The sequence below is a fragment of the Phascolarctos cinereus genome, unplaced genomic scaffold (assembly GCF_003287225.1).
Source record: "Phascolarctos cinereus isolate Bilbo 61053 unplaced genomic scaffold, phaCin_HiC Scaffold_9;HRSCAF=440, whole genome shotgun sequence".
Taxonomy (NCBI): Eukaryota; Metazoa; Chordata; class Mammalia; order Diprotodontia; family Phascolarctidae; genus Phascolarctos; species Phascolarctos cinereus.
In genome coordinates, this window is record NW_027556402.1 from 201,015,189 (window position 1) to 201,031,773 (window position 16,585).

General features: G+C 40.6%; 2 protein-coding genes across 6 annotated transcripts in view; one reads left to right on the forward strand and one right to left on the reverse strand.

Moving 5' to 3' along the window:
* The window catches only part of MAEA (macrophage erythroblast attacher, E3 ubiquitin ligase), a 141,345-nt gene extending 132,075 nt beyond the window's left edge, over positions 1-9,270 (reverse strand). Inside the window, exon 1 of one of the 3 annotated variants that reach the window (XM_078148745.1) lies at positions 9,060-9,270. In XM_078148745.1, coding sequence (XP_078004871.1) covers positions 9,060-9,128 — 69 coding nt within the window. In that variant the 5' untranslated portion in view covers positions 9,129-9,270. The remainder of the gene's footprint in view (positions 1-9,059) is intronic. The other 2 variants (XM_020992257.2, XM_020992258.2) reach the window with 2 other exon arrangements.
* Positions 9,271-10,912: 1,642 nt separating this feature from the next.
* CTBP1 (C-terminal binding protein 1) overlaps positions 10,913-16,585 on the forward strand; it is a 441,341-nt gene continuing 435,668 nt past the window's right edge. The window contains exon 1 of one of the 3 annotated variants that reach the window (XM_078148244.1): positions 10,913-11,213. The gene's annotated coding sequence lies outside the window, so the exon portion shown is untranslated. Of the gene's footprint in view, positions 11,214-13,561; positions 13,701-16,585 lie in introns of those variants that run through there. The other 2 variants (XM_020992252.2, XM_020992251.2) reach the window with 2 other exon arrangements.

Here is a 16,585-nt window from a genome sequence, read left to right on the forward strand (position 1 = left end):
CCATGTAACACTATCACTTGATTAGTTGTGATTGTAAAGCTGCTTTCAGCATGAAGAGCCCTTGTTCAGAGAAACCTTAGATGCTTTTCCCACTGGATCAAAACCTCTCTAAAATTACAGATCAACCTTCATTTCTAAATTTATCACCCATTAGTCCTGTCTTCTAGGTAGGAATCAAGTCAACATCCATATTCCAAACATGTTTTATTTTAGCCTCAATGCTTCACATCTTCATATAATACTTACTATCATTATTATAACTTAAAATCTTCATGTCTTTCTTGCCTCTGTCAATAAGACTATAAGCTTTTACAGGGCAAGTACTGTGTTTTTTACCTCTCTGTAGAGCAGCTGGTGCCTGGCACAATTCTGAATGCATAGTATGCAAAGAAGAAACATTTCATGGAATCCTCAAAGATAGAAAAGTCCTCAGAGACCAGCTAGCCCAATTACTGTCACAATGAATTAATAATTATTCTCATATATTGTCACTCAGCCTTTGCTTGAATACACTGAGCTTAACAAATAACAAATAAATCTGAAAATAACAAATAAAAACTGAGAAGTCAGGTGGTAACTCAGACTAGAAACCAAGCCATTTCAATGAACATTTTTGGGCCCCTAGTATATGACTAGCATTACAGACAAAAACAACGACGACAACAAAAAACAAAACAAAAACCCCCAAAACAAAATAAGACTTGGCCTCTGTCCTCAAGGAGCTTCCAATCTAGTTGAGGAGACAAAGCAAAACCAAACAAATTAAAAAACAAAACAAAACCAAAAACCATACCAAACCACAAGAGAACACTGACGTTTCAAAGAAAATGGCTTAATGGTATGTTTATTAAATGAATGGACGACATAAAGCTGGGAAGGAATGCTTATATACTATGGAATAGAATCAAAAGCCAAAGAGATCTCAATAGACTGGAGCGATGAGCTGAAACTAAAATAATGATATTTAATAAGAACAAATGCAAAATCTTCTACTTCAGTTTAAAACAAAACTGTACAGGGTGTCCCAAACATCTTTGTGCAGTTTTAAGCTTTAGTAGCTTTGCTGTTGTTCATTTGTTTTTGAATCATGTCCAACTCTTTGTGACCCCTTTTGGGGTTTTCTTAGCAAAGATACTGGAGTGCTTTGCCATTTCCTTCTTCGGCTAATTTTACAGATGAGGAAATGGAAGCAAACAGAAGAAGTGACTTGCCTAGGGCCATACAGCTAAGTAAGTGTCTGAGGCCAGATTTGAACTCAGGAAAACCTCTATCTATTGAGCCACCTAGCTGTTCCTGACACCTAAATGCCCCATTAGTAGCTCAAAACTGCACAAAGACTTTTGGGACACCCCATACAAGGAAAGAACGGACATAAGACTAAAATGCATTTTGGGGGAAAAAGCTTCATCAGATGTATAAAGGATTGCATGAACAGAAGTCTGAAACAGGGAAGGCAATAGTCCTATTGCACTCTGGGTCACTCAGAAGATCTTATAAAATACTGAATACCTACCATGCTAATCACTTAGGAGTCATGAGAAGATACAAGCTGCAGTGTGTTCATATGATGGAGATCAGGATGGAAGATAATGAATGTATCGTATGAAGATCAATAGGCTCCGTTATAATATAACTCATCTTATTTATTGTCTTCGATGGCACGAGATATTAATAGAAAACAGAAAACAATCTGGTTCTCCTCCCCCCAAGTTTTTATCCCCATCATAACCTCTTATATAATTCAATATCTTTAATATGTAGAACAACATGGGTTAGTATGTTATGGTGTTGAAAGTTCAATTTTGTAGTTGCTTAATTGGAGTCAATACAGAGTAACAGCAAACACAGGCCTAGAATTCAGAAACTAACCGTAGGTGTTTCTTGACTCAGTTTTCATATTTTAAAATGGGTACAAAATAATTCATTTCTAACATGCCTCAGAATGAGCTAATAGCATAGAGATATGTGTATATATAAAGCACTTGGAGCTCAGAAAAAAAAATGTCCACTAAATATAAGCAAGCCAGCTCCTAACTGAGCAATGGTATATCATGTTTTTTCTCAGAACGAAGGCTTCCTAAGTAGTTCTGCTACCAGCCTTCTTTATCAAAGCAGTCTCCAACTCAAGCTCTATTGTTATACCCCCACTACAAACTAGACTATGTAAAAGACCTGAGATCACATATACTTCCCACACTCTAAGCTACTTGTTAGATTGAAGAATATAATCAATCATTCTTCTTCCTGGCATCCAGATATCATCTTTATAATGCTCAGTTTCTTCGTTCTTGTTACATTTTGCCATTTCCTCCACAGTTTACTTGCTTCCCTAAAATTTATTAGCAGGAGAATATGGGACTCATTTTCTACCTGGTTATTCTAATCACATTCACTCTTTGCTGCTTCTCTTTTCCTCATCATTTAGAATCATGCAACTACCTTGAAAAATGTACAGGTCCTAATAATTACTGAGATACCAAAAGCCTCACCCCTAAACTAACTCACTGTATCAGATTTTATGGGTGAGGGGCACTCCCTCTTCATCCGTGAGGATCACAGTGCTTCTATGACTTAGTGGATAGTTGTTTTAGGCTGAGAGAGATTAGATGACCCACTCTCTACCATACATACAGCTAATGACTGCAGTAGGACTGAACAGAGGTCTTCCAGATTTTTGTATGTCAATTCTAGTATCTTTTACCATGGTGCCTCTCATTTTAGTTTTTCCAGTTTGGTAAACGTTCAAATCTAATTTGTTTATGTGACAACCACAAGAAATGCAGATGATTTGAACTCCCAAGTAATGGAGGTTTAAAAAAAACAAAACAAAACCACTTTCCCACTAAATTTGAGTTGTTCCATTAGCATACCAAAATACTTCATACCTCAGTCTTAGGGAGGGGGGATTTGAGGCTTATATGGGAATTATATTTTTTCTCCATACAATATGAAATTGTGCCAAAAATCATAAAGGAAATGAATCAGAATCAAGAAGCTATATTTACTATTACAAAACTTCTATTTCCTATGCAATTATAAAACTTAATTTGCATGATTTTGTAAAAATATGCATAGAGACATGAGAAATTAGGTATTTCTGGTCACTATTAAAAGAACATTTGCATAGTGCTTTATTAATGATTAAAAAGATACACCTTTTTTACTGCCACTTCATAAGACATGAGGATTCAAAGTATTCACCGGGTCAATAAAAAATTATGATCAAAAGGAAATAAACATTGATTTTAATATTGTCAAAAGATGAGGGGCACTGAATTTAAAGATCAAAGAATCCCTACATTTTATTGTTGCAAGGAACCTTAGTGAATATCAAATCTAATGGTTCTCCAACTTTTCCTGCTCACTGAACAGCATTACTTTTTGCTTTGAGGAATCAAGCATACTACTGGAAAATTACAAATGTAAATTCTATACAACTCCTGGTATACCTAGCCAAAACTAATGTGCCATGGCACACTCTTGGGTAACTATGGATCTAATCTAACATCCTACACTTACAAACCTATTTAAATAGAGTAAAATTAAATTTTTAAACAGACACAACAGTGTCTTCATAGAGACACACCAGATTAGTATGCTCCAGTGTGAAAGATCTGAGAAGTGAGAGGGCTGTCCCTTCTCACTTGGTTGATCAAAGTCAATTCAACCATGATGGTATGGGTAGGAAGAATGCAGACTCGTTCAAATCTCACAAAGATCGCCATACAAAGCACTGTACAAATTACATCTTCTGCCTTTCTTTCACTATCTCCAACCTCCTCAGGCTTACCTTATGGAGGACAAACACTTATTTCCACAAAGCATCCCTTGGTGCCACCGAGGAAAAATAAACACTGGGCTGGTCAGAACATGGGTCTGACTCTTCATGGATTTTTTTTTAATTTTATCTGTCAAATAATTTTATTATAAATTTAATGGTTGTTTCTGCCTTTTTCTTAGGATTACTCTGATCAAGAGTCCTTATAAGATTAACTTATTTCAGTATTCATAATCTAGCATCAACATGCTTTTCTAGACTGATTTTACACTATTCCCCCAACACACTCAACATTCCAGCCAGAGAGAAGGAAAGGAATAAGCATTTATATAGGGCATATTATGTGTCAGTGCTAAATGCTTTACAAAGATCTCATTTGATCCTCACAACCCTGGGAGGCAGGTGCTGTTATCTCCATTTTACAGTTGAGGAAGCAGGAAAACAGAGATTGAGTGACTTGTCTAATGTCACACATTTAGCAGATGTCTGACCGTGGATTTGAACTCAGGTCTTCTTGACTTTAGGCCCTGTCTTCTACCCACTGAGCATCAACCCCGCTGCCTATTTTTGCTGTTCCCTCCCTTTGAGGCTTTCACACGAGTTGTCTCGCCACACATAGATCATTTTTCCCTGTCTGTTAGAATTCGTAGCTGCCTTCAAGAGGCTTGCCTCCAGCTCACCTCCTATAGAAGGACTTCCTGGATCCCCCAGTTTTTAGTGCCCTCCCCTCCTCAAAATGCTTCTGATAGATTTTGTATGTACTTCTCCATATACACATTCTTTCTATCCTGTAGAATAAAAACTTAAGGACAGTGACTATTTTTTTTAACACCACAACTTAGTAAGTACTTAATAAATCATTGCTGAATTAACTAGGAAACTGAGGCCCAGTGACATGAAATGACTTGCCCAAGATGGATTCTTTTGAGCTGCAAGGGCCCACCCTCAGAAGCATTACACAGCTAGTAAACTGCTGAGCCAGGTCTCAAACACCAAGGAACTTGGTGTTCCTTCTGCAAAACCACATTAATCTCCTTATATCAATCATTAAATACCTGTGTCAAAATTTCTGTGCCCAAAATTATGATTTTAATCTTCTTAAATCAATCATTAAACACCTGTGTCAAAATTTCTGTGCCAAAAACTCTGATTATAAGTTATTAACAATTTTAACTCATGACCTTGAATATTAACACACACAAATTCAGTCTTGCAGATATTCACTTTTACCAAAGGCAAATTCCCACCACATGATGTTATCACAAAGTAATAATCCATTATACACATCTCCATTATTTGGTTGCTGTTTCCTTTCCTTGTCTTGGGAAAGGACCTGTCTATCCTGTCACTGGGGAGAGGATAGAAAAGTAAGCATGAAGACAGCAAAACACAATTCAAACTTTCCAAAACCACAACTTCCAGCCATATTCTCTTCTTTAGATTTCTTCTATACATCTTATGATCTTATGTAGCTGAGAAGCTACAGCCAAGATAGAAATTTCATCCTAAGCACTTTATACTCTTCATACCAAGGCTCACAGAAACATCTGTTTTTGCAACTCCATTCTATTCTGTGAACTACATCCTGTTCTTTATTTTGCCATCATCGAAAAACTATTACTCCCAAACCCAAGTTCCTTAGAGCACCCCATTGACGCTCTTCTTTTACTGCATCTCATTCCTAAAAGTATTCTAAGAAATGCTAATTCAGAAATGAAATAACCCATCAACAAACATTCATTAAGTGCTTACCACATGCCATGCACTATCAACTAAGGGTCAAAAAGAAAGGAAGGAATCACATATGACATACATAAAGAATTTGGTAGAAAAAATAGGGGAAATTCAGTTCATCATGACGGCAAATTTTTTTGCTACAATTTTTTTAAATAAACAAAATGAACAAACAAAATAAGTCTGCACCTGGCAAGCCTACTTTACATGCCATTACAATCCTCTCTTTTAGCTGTCAGTCATTATTTAATCAAAGAATGTTGAATAGATCTTTGATCCAAATGATATATTTTAGATTATTAAGTAACAAATACCTACCAACGTTCCTCTTTTTGGGGAAGCTAATTTACTTTCTGCTTACTTTCCATTAAACTGTGGCACGAAAAGAGTTAGGGAAGTTTCTTCTGCAAGGCAATTTCTTTATTCAGTAGCTCAAGTGTACATAGTGCTGCTGTGCCAAAATCCAAGAAAAGCTATGATTCCAACTCCATTTATTGTCAGCAAATAAAAAGGGCCACTGAGAATCAAGAAGAATTTAGTGTTCTTCTTCCTCCCTTTCATAACCCCTTCTACCTTATTTCAAATCTGTCACTAGGTAAAGTCATAGCACACTTTTCTTTTTCTATGATAATCACCTATTTGGACTAAAAGAGACACTAATCTTCCACATTTGCATCAATTCACCTACACTGCGTGAAACACAGATGTGGTTCTATTTCTCATCTAACTCCTTAGTAGACACACAAATACTTGTTGTGTATTAGAACCTCATGCATGTACTATCCTTCCAATACTGACATTATGCAAATAATCCTCTGAATGATTTCCAATAGGGTAGAAAGAGTTACTCTAATTCATAAACACTCTCATTCAGTGGCACTTGTGACTGCCTTAATGGTTCACCAGGATTAAGGAGTGCAGCCTGTTCTTCTGGAAGGGAACAAAGCTGTGGCCTGCCAGGAACTGAATCCATTACTTCTGCTGATTGGTAATTCAGAGCTGCGAGAGATCTTGGCGCATAGCTGGTCCAAACCTTTCATTTTACAGATAAGTAAACTGAGGCCCCGGGGAAAGAGCTTGCTCAAGGTCACACAGGTAGTAAGGTAGCAGGGTGGGGATTTAGATCCAGATCTGATGACTCCAGATCTTGTGTTCTTTTCTTTGTGCTATACTAATCTTCAAACCAAAAAGCCTTTTAAATATATTTCTAATAATCTCATGACCTTGAAATTTTATCGAGCTGGATCCAAAAATCTCAGACACTGCATTCTATTTATTAATGATCAAAGATCTGTTATGTATGTGTGGTGCAAATATATTAAGAAATATATTTGTTTCATGTTACTAAGAGAAGTTAAAGTTTGTGATAATGGTATGTGACGTAGGTAAGTGATTTCTGCAAGGTCACAAAACTATTCATTGAATGGAGAGTGCCATACAACTTTAAAGTGTGTTCAACTGGCCTCGGATTCAAAGGAGAACTATTCTCTGGGTTACCCTGGGAAAATCATTTCCCTCTAAGCTTGAGTTTCCCCATCTATAAAATGAAGGGGGTGGACAAGATGGTGTTTAAAGTTCTTTCCAACTTTAAATCTATTTCATTCAACAAATGTTTATTAAAGGTTCACTAGTATACAAAGATTGAAACAAAAATAGTCCCTGCCGGTAAGCAGTTGATATTCTATTGGAAAAGTGGATACAATATGTACAATTTAGCAAATACAGAGTATACACAAAGCAATGAAAAATAATTTCAAGACACAGAAGGCACTAACAACTGAACAAAGTCCTCATGTCAGTGATAGCACCCAATTCCTGACTTAGAGGAAATCGGATATTGTAAGAGGCAAGTATGAAAAAAATGTGCATTCCTGATACAGGTGAGTACCAGTAAAAGGGCACTAAAGGAGATTAAAAGCCACGCGCAAAGAATCTCAAGTAATCACTGAAATATTGAAACATAGGTATCTATATTGTAAGACAGACTTTATGGGTCTGGTGATGGCTAGCATAATATAGAGAAGCTCATCCCCAAAATGTCTGTATGGTGATGAATTTCTGGTCACAAAAACTCTTGAAGACTTTCTACTAGGTCACAGAGGGGTTGCTATCAGAGGACCGCATTCACACAGATGAAATCAGGTGTCACTGAAGCATGATTATCTGTGCTTGCACCTTATCAAATCCTAAGAAACTGTAATATGAGAATAAGAACTGTGTCTTATCCACAATTTTCACCTCCTTCAGGGTAGAGCATAGGGCCCTACACACAATACCCAACAACTCAAGGAATTAGTGATCTTATGAGTGACATGGAGTATACTGGACAAAGTCATGAAATCCGTAAAAGATGTCCCTCCCTCCCCCCTTTTAGGATTCTTTTTCCCAAGAACTCAGCTAGAACTCATCACCTTGTCATGCGATGTTTACTTGGAAACAGCTGGGCTCTAAACGACCTCATCAAGACAATCTTTCCTTTACTTTCCAAGTGATTTCCTTCCCCACCTCCCACAAATCCTTCTCACCCAGTGGTGGTGTAACCTAAAAAGTCCTACATGTGAAGTCAGAACATCTGGTGAAAATTCCTTGGTCTAATTACAGTGTAACCTTGGGTCTTCTCCCCCTCTCCAAACCTCAGTTTTCTCATTCGTGGAACGAGTTGGATGACCTCTAAGGCCTCTTCTAGCTCTAAACCCTCTGATTTATTCTCCCTCAGGACTGGACGAGGAAGCCAAGTACAGTGAGTGGAAAGCATGCTAAATCTGGGGTCAAAGAACCTAGATTCAAATCCCTACCTTGTAATCGAATACCTGTGTATGGTAATCTATATCCGTTCTCTCATTTGTAAAATGAGAGTCAGACTAGATGACCTCTAAGATTCCTTCCAAGATGGAAGCAATAGCGTCTACGTCCTGGGTTCAAATCCTACCTCTCATTGGGTAATTCCCCTCCCCTCCCCGGACCTCAGTTTCCTCGTCAGTAAAAGGGAGGGGATTGGGCTGAAAGACCTCTAAGATGCGCTCCAGCTCGACATTTACGATCCTCCAAGTCTCTGGTCTGTTAGCCCTCTAAAGGCTCTGAATTCGCTGACTCTCGCTCCACAGCCCCGTGTCCCCCACCCTACAAGGACCCTCGGGTCGTTATTTTATGTAAAAGGCTGTAAAAAGTCAGGACATTCAGGAGGCAGGTGGGGGGCTGTCCAGGCTCATTTCCTCCCCTGGTGACGCTCACCCCATTAACCCTTCCCAGACCAGCTGGGGGCGGGGAAGCCCCAGCCGCCCCCCACCCCCATCCCGGCCAGGACGCCATCCTCCCGGCCCCTCCCCTAGCTGGAGGGTCCCCCGCCCCCAGCCCGCTCTCGCCGCCCCCGCCCCAGCACGGGCCGCCGGGGGCGTGGACAGACCCCGCGCCCTCCGCTCTAGTGCGGGAGGCGAGTCCCCACCCGCCCTGGGCGGCGGGATGGTGTGGTCCCTGACCAGCCAGTCTCTCTCCCGGAGGGGGGTGGCTGGGCTTCCTTTCTCCCCATGGGGGGCTCCTGGGCACCCACCTTGAGGGTTGGATACTCTTGCACCTTCAGGGTCATGGAAAGCTGAGCAGCTGATTCCTGCACCGCCATTTTGGATTGGCCAAAACATTACAGACCAAAGGGAGCCAACGCCGGGGCGCGGTGCATGGCGGGTAACAGACAGCAATCCTTTCCCTCCCACCTCGCCTCCACCCATCACCGGGAGGGAGCAGGCGTTTTAGCCAATCGCTTCCGCCCAACCGCCTGTGGTGGCGGAAGAACGTACAGAACTGGGCAGGGCTGCGTGAAAGGACGTCGGGGTGGCCCAATCAATTCCTTCCTTTCATGGAGTTCTTCCAATCATAGGAAAGGGTAGGCTATGAAGATGTTTTTTACTGGACCGAAAAGAAGGAAGGAAGGCGTATTTCGTTTTTGAGACGCCAGGGGTGCAGTGACGATTCCCAGTTGGCCTGGAGGTCGCCCAGGGGCCAATCAGGGACCTAGTTTGCGCCTGACTCTGACGTGATAGGTGGGTCCAGCCAGCCAGACTTGATTGACGTTACCAGTTCCCACAAATTTAATGGTTAGGGTCCGGGGCCAATGACAAATCTTATTCTGAACATGGAGACCCTGGCGAAAGATGTTTCTAGCTCCAAGAACGTGCGTGTAAAATTGCTTGGGCTACTGAAGACGCCCTACTCCGAGACTTAGATAGTAATAGGGGCCAATCAGAGACGCCCTTATGAAGGACCACCTTTAGGGTGGGAAACCAGCAACTCCCGGAATGTACTGGCAGGGTCTAGGCCCAATAGGGAGAGAAAGCTCTCTTTGATTGACAGCTATCTCGGCAAAACAAACGTGTGAGCTATAGCGGAGGCGGGAGCTAGGGCATAGGGGTGGGTAGGAAGAGGGGGCGTGCCCGGAGGGGGTGGGGAGTTTGAGGAGTTTTGCGGTGTTCGGGGAGATAGTAAGTTGCTTGGGTGGGGGGAGGGGTAAAGGGGGGTGTGGAAGCTGGGGGGGGTGGGGTGTCGAGGAGGGGAGTGAATTGAACACACGAGGCTGCGACACTGGTGGCGGGAACAGGGTTAATTAACCCTGGCGAGACCCCCTCCTCAGAACCCAGTGAGTCCCCCCTCTCTTGTTGCCCCTGTCCCTTCCCCTCCTCTTTGCCTCCCACGCGGAGCTGAAGGCAGCTGCTGAGGGGACCTGCAGAGCAGCCAGGACCCAGGAAGGGAGGCGGGTCTGGGCCCTGAGCGCAGGAAGGTGGGAGGGAATGGGGGTGGGCAGGACCCCCCAGTCCCGGCTCCGGAGTGGGCGGCCGGGACCTCTAAGACGTTCCTAACGTTCTAACCGCCTCAACCGCTGCTCGGCCCGGCCCCGCCCCGCCCCCAGCCCCCCCGTGCGCGCTCCCGCCTTGCGCGCTCCAGTTTCTTCCCCACCCCCCACCCAGTGCGCGCTCTGGTTCTGGCGGAGCGAGCTGCCCTTCCGTTCCCTTCGACAGAAGGAGGAGGGGGCGGAGGGGAAGGAGGAGGCGGAGGGATCTCGGGACGGGGGCGGGCCGGGAGTTCCAGGAATGTCCTCTCGCGCTCTCGGGGCGGGCCCGAGAACTCTCCCGAAAAGTTCGCCGAAACGGCTTGCTTCTCTGCATCAATTCCGCCCCTCCCTCTTTTTAATAAGAATGCTTCTCTGCCTCTCCCCGGTCCGGGAACAAGCCGAGCAGGTTTCCGGGGCGAAAGCCGGCCCCCCACTGCCCCTCCACTGCGGCTGGGCTCTGGCTCTCCCTATCCCCGGCCCAGCGCCAGCGCCGCTGCTCCCGCTGCCGCCTCCTGGGGCGCAGCCGGTGCTGGATGGGCCTCTGGGGGAGGGAGACCCCCCCCCAGTACAGAAATGCCAGGGGTGAAACGCTGGCCGAACCGGCTGCAGAGGTTTCGGATCCCCCTCTTCGACGGGGTCGACGGTACAATTAACCCATTGACCTGCATGTGTCTTCGAGGTGGCGGCCACCTCGTGTTGTCACTCTAAGTGTATTTCTTGATTTCTCTTCTCCAAAATTCCTACTTATTCCTTCGGGACTTCCCCCTCCTCCCCCACGTCTGTCAAAAAGCTGCTATAAACTCCAAGCTTCAGAAATCTTGTCTGATCGAAACTTCGTACCTACAGCGCTGTACCCCATTCATTTTGTGGAAGCTATAAAAGGTACTCTTTTTGGCCTTATTATAGCCCTAGCTGAGTGATTATTAGAAATCTGACCAGGCTAAGGAGATTTTTCTGGTTTCCAACACTTAGGTTTCTGTTGCTTGAGAGACAAGGTTTATTCATTATATGGATTATTATCCATGTGAACTGAAGGCAAGCCTCATCTTCCTGGCACTTTGTTTATGTTTGGCGTTAAGGATTTAATTGTGCACGATGCAATTTTTGATGTTATGCGGTAAATAATAATTATAATATTCCTGGTACCCCCCCATAAGGTAATGTACCATAGTATAGGGCATAAAGTTAATTTACTTTTAAACTAGAAGATTTGGTGAGAAAATGAGTAGCCAAAGTTTAAGGGGTTTACTTAATGGAACAGATGGCTGTGGCACTGGCATGTCAGAGAAAACAGCATGCATTCTTAGTTTAACACAAGAGGGAGCATGTCTAATCTTTAACCTTTAAGTATTGCAACTTCAGAGACGCAGCTTTAATTGCTGAATGTCAACTGATTTACCCTTCTTGGTAGCATGTATAAATATTTATATAGTCTGTGCATTGTAAGCATGTCATCGGTTTAAGGTTACAGTTGTTGGCTTAGAATGATTTCGTGGAAAGCTTCTTAGCTTGAGTTTCTCATCTGAGGTTAGGAAGTCTGATTTCCTATTAAAACTAAGAGAAAAAGACTGAGCATTTCAGATTAATTTATAGATAAGATATTTGTTTAATGGTTGGTTTTCAAATTTTATCTTTTGGGCAGTTGGCATCCAATGTGAGCTGGTAAATTATTTTCTTTAACTTAGTGTTATGTTGTTAAGCTACGGTCATACTGAAGATTAATTGGATAGAAAATAAAGAAAAGCAAGTTTTAAGACACCTTGAATTTCAGCTGATTTATCACTTTTTATGAAAATGATCATAAGGTTAATTGGGAGCCGCATAAAATATTTTCTTAAAATTTGAGAAAACACATATCTTATACTTTGTCTTAAAAAAATCTTTGTATATTGCACTTTGTATACTTCAGTTAGCATTAAAGTTATAGCATCCAGTAGGGTGGAAAGTGATCTGAAACAAATTAATTAACAGAAACTTTTCCTGATTTATCAAGGGGTTTAGAAAAACATTCTATAAGGAAGTGATTACAGGTCTCATATTCAGAATATTTTTAAAAATTTTCTATTAGGAATTAGAGCTTAAATTAAAAAGGAGCTAGTGAAAGCCCGCAGACCTCTAGATGTTGAAGTGGTATCTGGCTTTATACCACACTGAGGCTAATCACCACATTGTAACATAAGACATGGAATAGCTAGCACTAGTGTTTTACTTCTGTGAAGTTTGTACAAGAGGGACCATGTAGCTTAAAATTTTTGTTTTTAACATTAAGGAATTTGTTTTGTATTTGCCGTGCATCTTAAATGAAACACTTCCACTATTAGCTGGGAAGTTCTTTTGGGAGGTAAAGTATAACTTTCCCTTTTGGGAGGAGTATTTTGAGTTTAAATAGTGAAATACTAGGGACCCATACTGTTTGGTCATCTGCATATTAATCAGGCATTCCAAGCAAGGATTTTTCATCTTAAAAAAAATCAATTTACTCACAGCTTTTGGAGGTCTCAGTAGCAAGACCAAGTTTTATAGCATCAAAGACTAATCTTGTTCTTCATTCCTAGAAAGATTGATGGAGTAGTGTGGGGGAAAGAAGTTTATGACCTCTAATCTAACTGTTCTGCAGTTCTACTGGGCAAAGTACTTAAGTATTCTAAACAATTAACCAGTGCCTCTTGTGTGCATTTGCTTTAAAGTTTAAGACAATTTTTATTCATGTAGTTTTGAACACTAATAACTCAATTTTTAAAAGACCCTTAGAAGTGCTGTTGTTTAGTTTTTCTTTGCAAGTGAGTAGAAAGGATGGTAGAACTTAAATTTTTAAAGAAAGTGTTTTATTCATTTGCTAGAAAAAAAATATTATTGGTTGTGGTTGTTGGAAATGCTAGAAAGCATGAATGCTGTTTTCTTTTTTTTCTTAAATAATTTTTTTAAATTCTTAAATCAATTTTTTAAAAAAAGGAATGATCTTTTAAAATGATTTTTAAAATGAACGGTGTTGCTAGGTATTTTCCTGCAAGCATTATTTCACCCTAAAAATGGGGTGTTTGGAGTGAAAGTGCTGACACAGCCTTAACTATACAGCAGCATGAAAGGAACTGCTCTAGTGATCGCCCAGGCTGTGGTTGTTTTCCCTCTTCCCCTCCCCCTCTTTTTTCCTCTCTTCTGCCCCCCCATCCCTGCTTTGCTCTTTACTAATTCATTATTTTAACTTTGGGAAAAGTTTGCAGTGAATTTAAAGCTAATGAAGTGCATAGGAAAACCTGAGGAGTCAGGTTGATAGAGTAGCATGGACTTGTTAATCTCAGCCTGATCTTGTCAGTAACAGCAGAGCAGAGGGAGAGAGAGAGGAACTCCGGCTGGGGCAGCGCTCCAAAGGTTTGTCTGTTATTTTTATACCGAAATTACGCTGCAGCAGCAAACTATTCTGTATTCAGAGTGTTCGGGGGAGTCTGTAGATTCTGTCGTTGCGAATAGGTGTGTGTTTATCAGTATTGTTTGTTTGCAAGAGGGAAGATTTGTCTGTGTGGATGGTAGAGAGTGAGTGTGTGTTACGATCTGGGAAACGCTGAAGAAGAAACCCTGTTGGTTCTCCATGCAAATGACCGCTTTGGTTGTAACAAAAGCCTTGATGTTGGGCTTGGAAAAATGATCTGACAGTGTAACAACCCCAGGCCACTTTCGCCATGTTTTTGTTTATTCATGTTTCATTCCGTTTTGCGATGCTATTGCACAGATGTTCTCAATTTCGCTATTTTTACAATCTTAATCTGCCTTTTTGGGGGAGTTAACAGTAAAATGTGTGAAAGAATGTTAACAAAACGGAGAGAGGTGTTGCAGATGTTTATACTTTAGTTCTTGCCTACTAACGCTTGACGGTGTTGGCAAAGGGAGCCACAGTACATATGAAGGAACGTAAGAAGCAGCTGTTTTAACTACCTAGCCTATAATTTTCAGATGTGCCTATTGTAACTTGATTATTCATATAAATAGTCCAAGTAAACGTGCTTCTTCTGTTAAGTTATTTCTGGTCAACCTTTTTGGTGGTGCTGTTGTTATTTATTATTATTAAGAAGGAAAAGAGCTGATGGAAAGGGATGTGTCACATACCATGTATGCTATTAGGTAAACTCCTGCCATCTCAGAGTGCCTTTAATATTTGAACAGCTTCTGTTAAGTCGAAATTGGCTACCCGAAGAAGCAGAAAGTCTAGAGTTAAGCTTTCTGGAGGTATATGCCTGCAGTTGTTTCAAAATATGACATAAAATAGAATTAATGAGGAAAATACCTTTTATTGAAAATTACTATAGGAAATATAAACGTCTTAGCACAATTAATGAAACCAGAGAAACAATGAATGAACAGAAGTAATATAATAGACAGAAGCATATATCATTTTTTTTTATGCCATGCATTGAAATGTCATGTCTCTATTAACCACATTCACAACAATCTCTGTTTATACTGCCTTCCTGGTTGTTCTACCAATCAATTTGTACAAACCTAAAAAAAAAAGGCACCTCACCTTAAATCTTAAAAGATGACTCAGTGACCAGAGGTCACTGTTTGGAGATGAAAAGTTATTTAACATCTACAAGGCAGGCATATATGAGTTTTTCTTTTTAGATTGATTTGAAGAATCTGAAGAGAAATTAAGGACGCGAGACCTGTAGGCTTAGTCAGTGTGTTGACACTGAACAAACAGACTTGTAGAGGAGGGGCAGAATTGAGATAGAAATTGGCTCCTCACACAGAATGGTTCTTCTTAAAAGGAATCTTCTTTTATAAACAAGGTAGCATTTTGTAATTACCTCTCCCTTCTAACTGTGACAGTGATGTAACTTGTATTTCCTCCATTAGCACTTTTCTTAAATATAGTATATGATTTATTAGAAAGCCACTGCTCTCTTCCCAAGACAGACATAAACCTCAGTTTTCCTATTCTATTCTGTGACAGGAGTAATCCTTGTCATCCATTTTACGTAATAGCAGCTACTTCTCTACTGCTCTCCCATCTTCCGTCCTCTTCTTCCTCCCCCCCAAAAAAACCCTTTGGGGTAAGGAAAACCACATAAAATATTGTGGTGGTGGTATCCATGTATATCTAAAAAAAATCCTAAAGTGATGTTTAAAAAGTGGACATCTTAAAGTGATAAGTACATTAATTTTAAGAAGGCCATTTTGTACTAGAACCTTTACAATTGAGTGAAATTTTGGTTCTGAAGTTTGTTGAAATGCATTGTTAGCAGTGTGGTGAATGGGTTACTAGCTCATATTTGTAGGGTATAGTGCTCAACTTGTTAGGAAAGCTTAAAAAACACTCCTGCTTTGCTAATCTGGAGAGAGATTTAGAAATGAATATTGTTGGTGAGTTTACTCATTTAGCATTGAGTCATAGTGAGATCTCAGAATCTCAGATTTATGGTTGTATTTCTTAAAGAAGTAGATTGTTTAGGATGATTTAGTTTCATTTTGGGGATGGGTATAGGCAAAATTAGAGTATAGAGTAGGTAGAAAAAGGCATATCCAGAGACTGGGTAATACCATTTATTTTTAAAGTCCCTGCAGAGTTTTTGAAAATAGGAAGAATCTAAGCAGAGATGATATGTTAATTTCTATTAAAATTAGGGCTCTTGGGCCTTCTTTATTAATCAAGCCTGTGTGTGATAATGAGTGCAGTAAATGAATAGGTGGAATACATAACATATTCTATATATGTGAAGGTAACTGGAAAGAATTACTCTTTCAATAATACATGAAAAGCATCATACTGACAAGTCTTATGTGGGCATGTGTTTAAAATGAAGTTGATGTTTTTCATTTAAGAATATATCAATAGGAAGTGCAGTATTATCTTTGGGATTTTATAGGAAGGGAAGATTAGGGTTACCAAAGAGAGACCCTCAGTTAACATTTTTAAACCAAAGCATGTATTGGGCCGGCTTACTGGATTTCTTTGAGGGTCAGATTCTTCATCTCTAAAACGAAGGGCTTGGACTAATCTAATCTCCAGGGTCTCTTATAGCTTTGACGTTGTATGATTCCCCATGGAATATAAATTATGTTTTAAAGCCTGCTATAATTAAAAATTAAGGAGCAACAGTGTCACATGGGAGCATTTATTTATCAGCCCTAAAAGTAGGCTAGATGATATGAGTGCTTGGATTACACAGGGTAGTGGTAATGGAGGATTCTTTCAGTATTAACATTTTATAGGGACCTTTTTGAGCCAGTGGTAAGGCGCTCAGAGTAAAGTGTCTTTT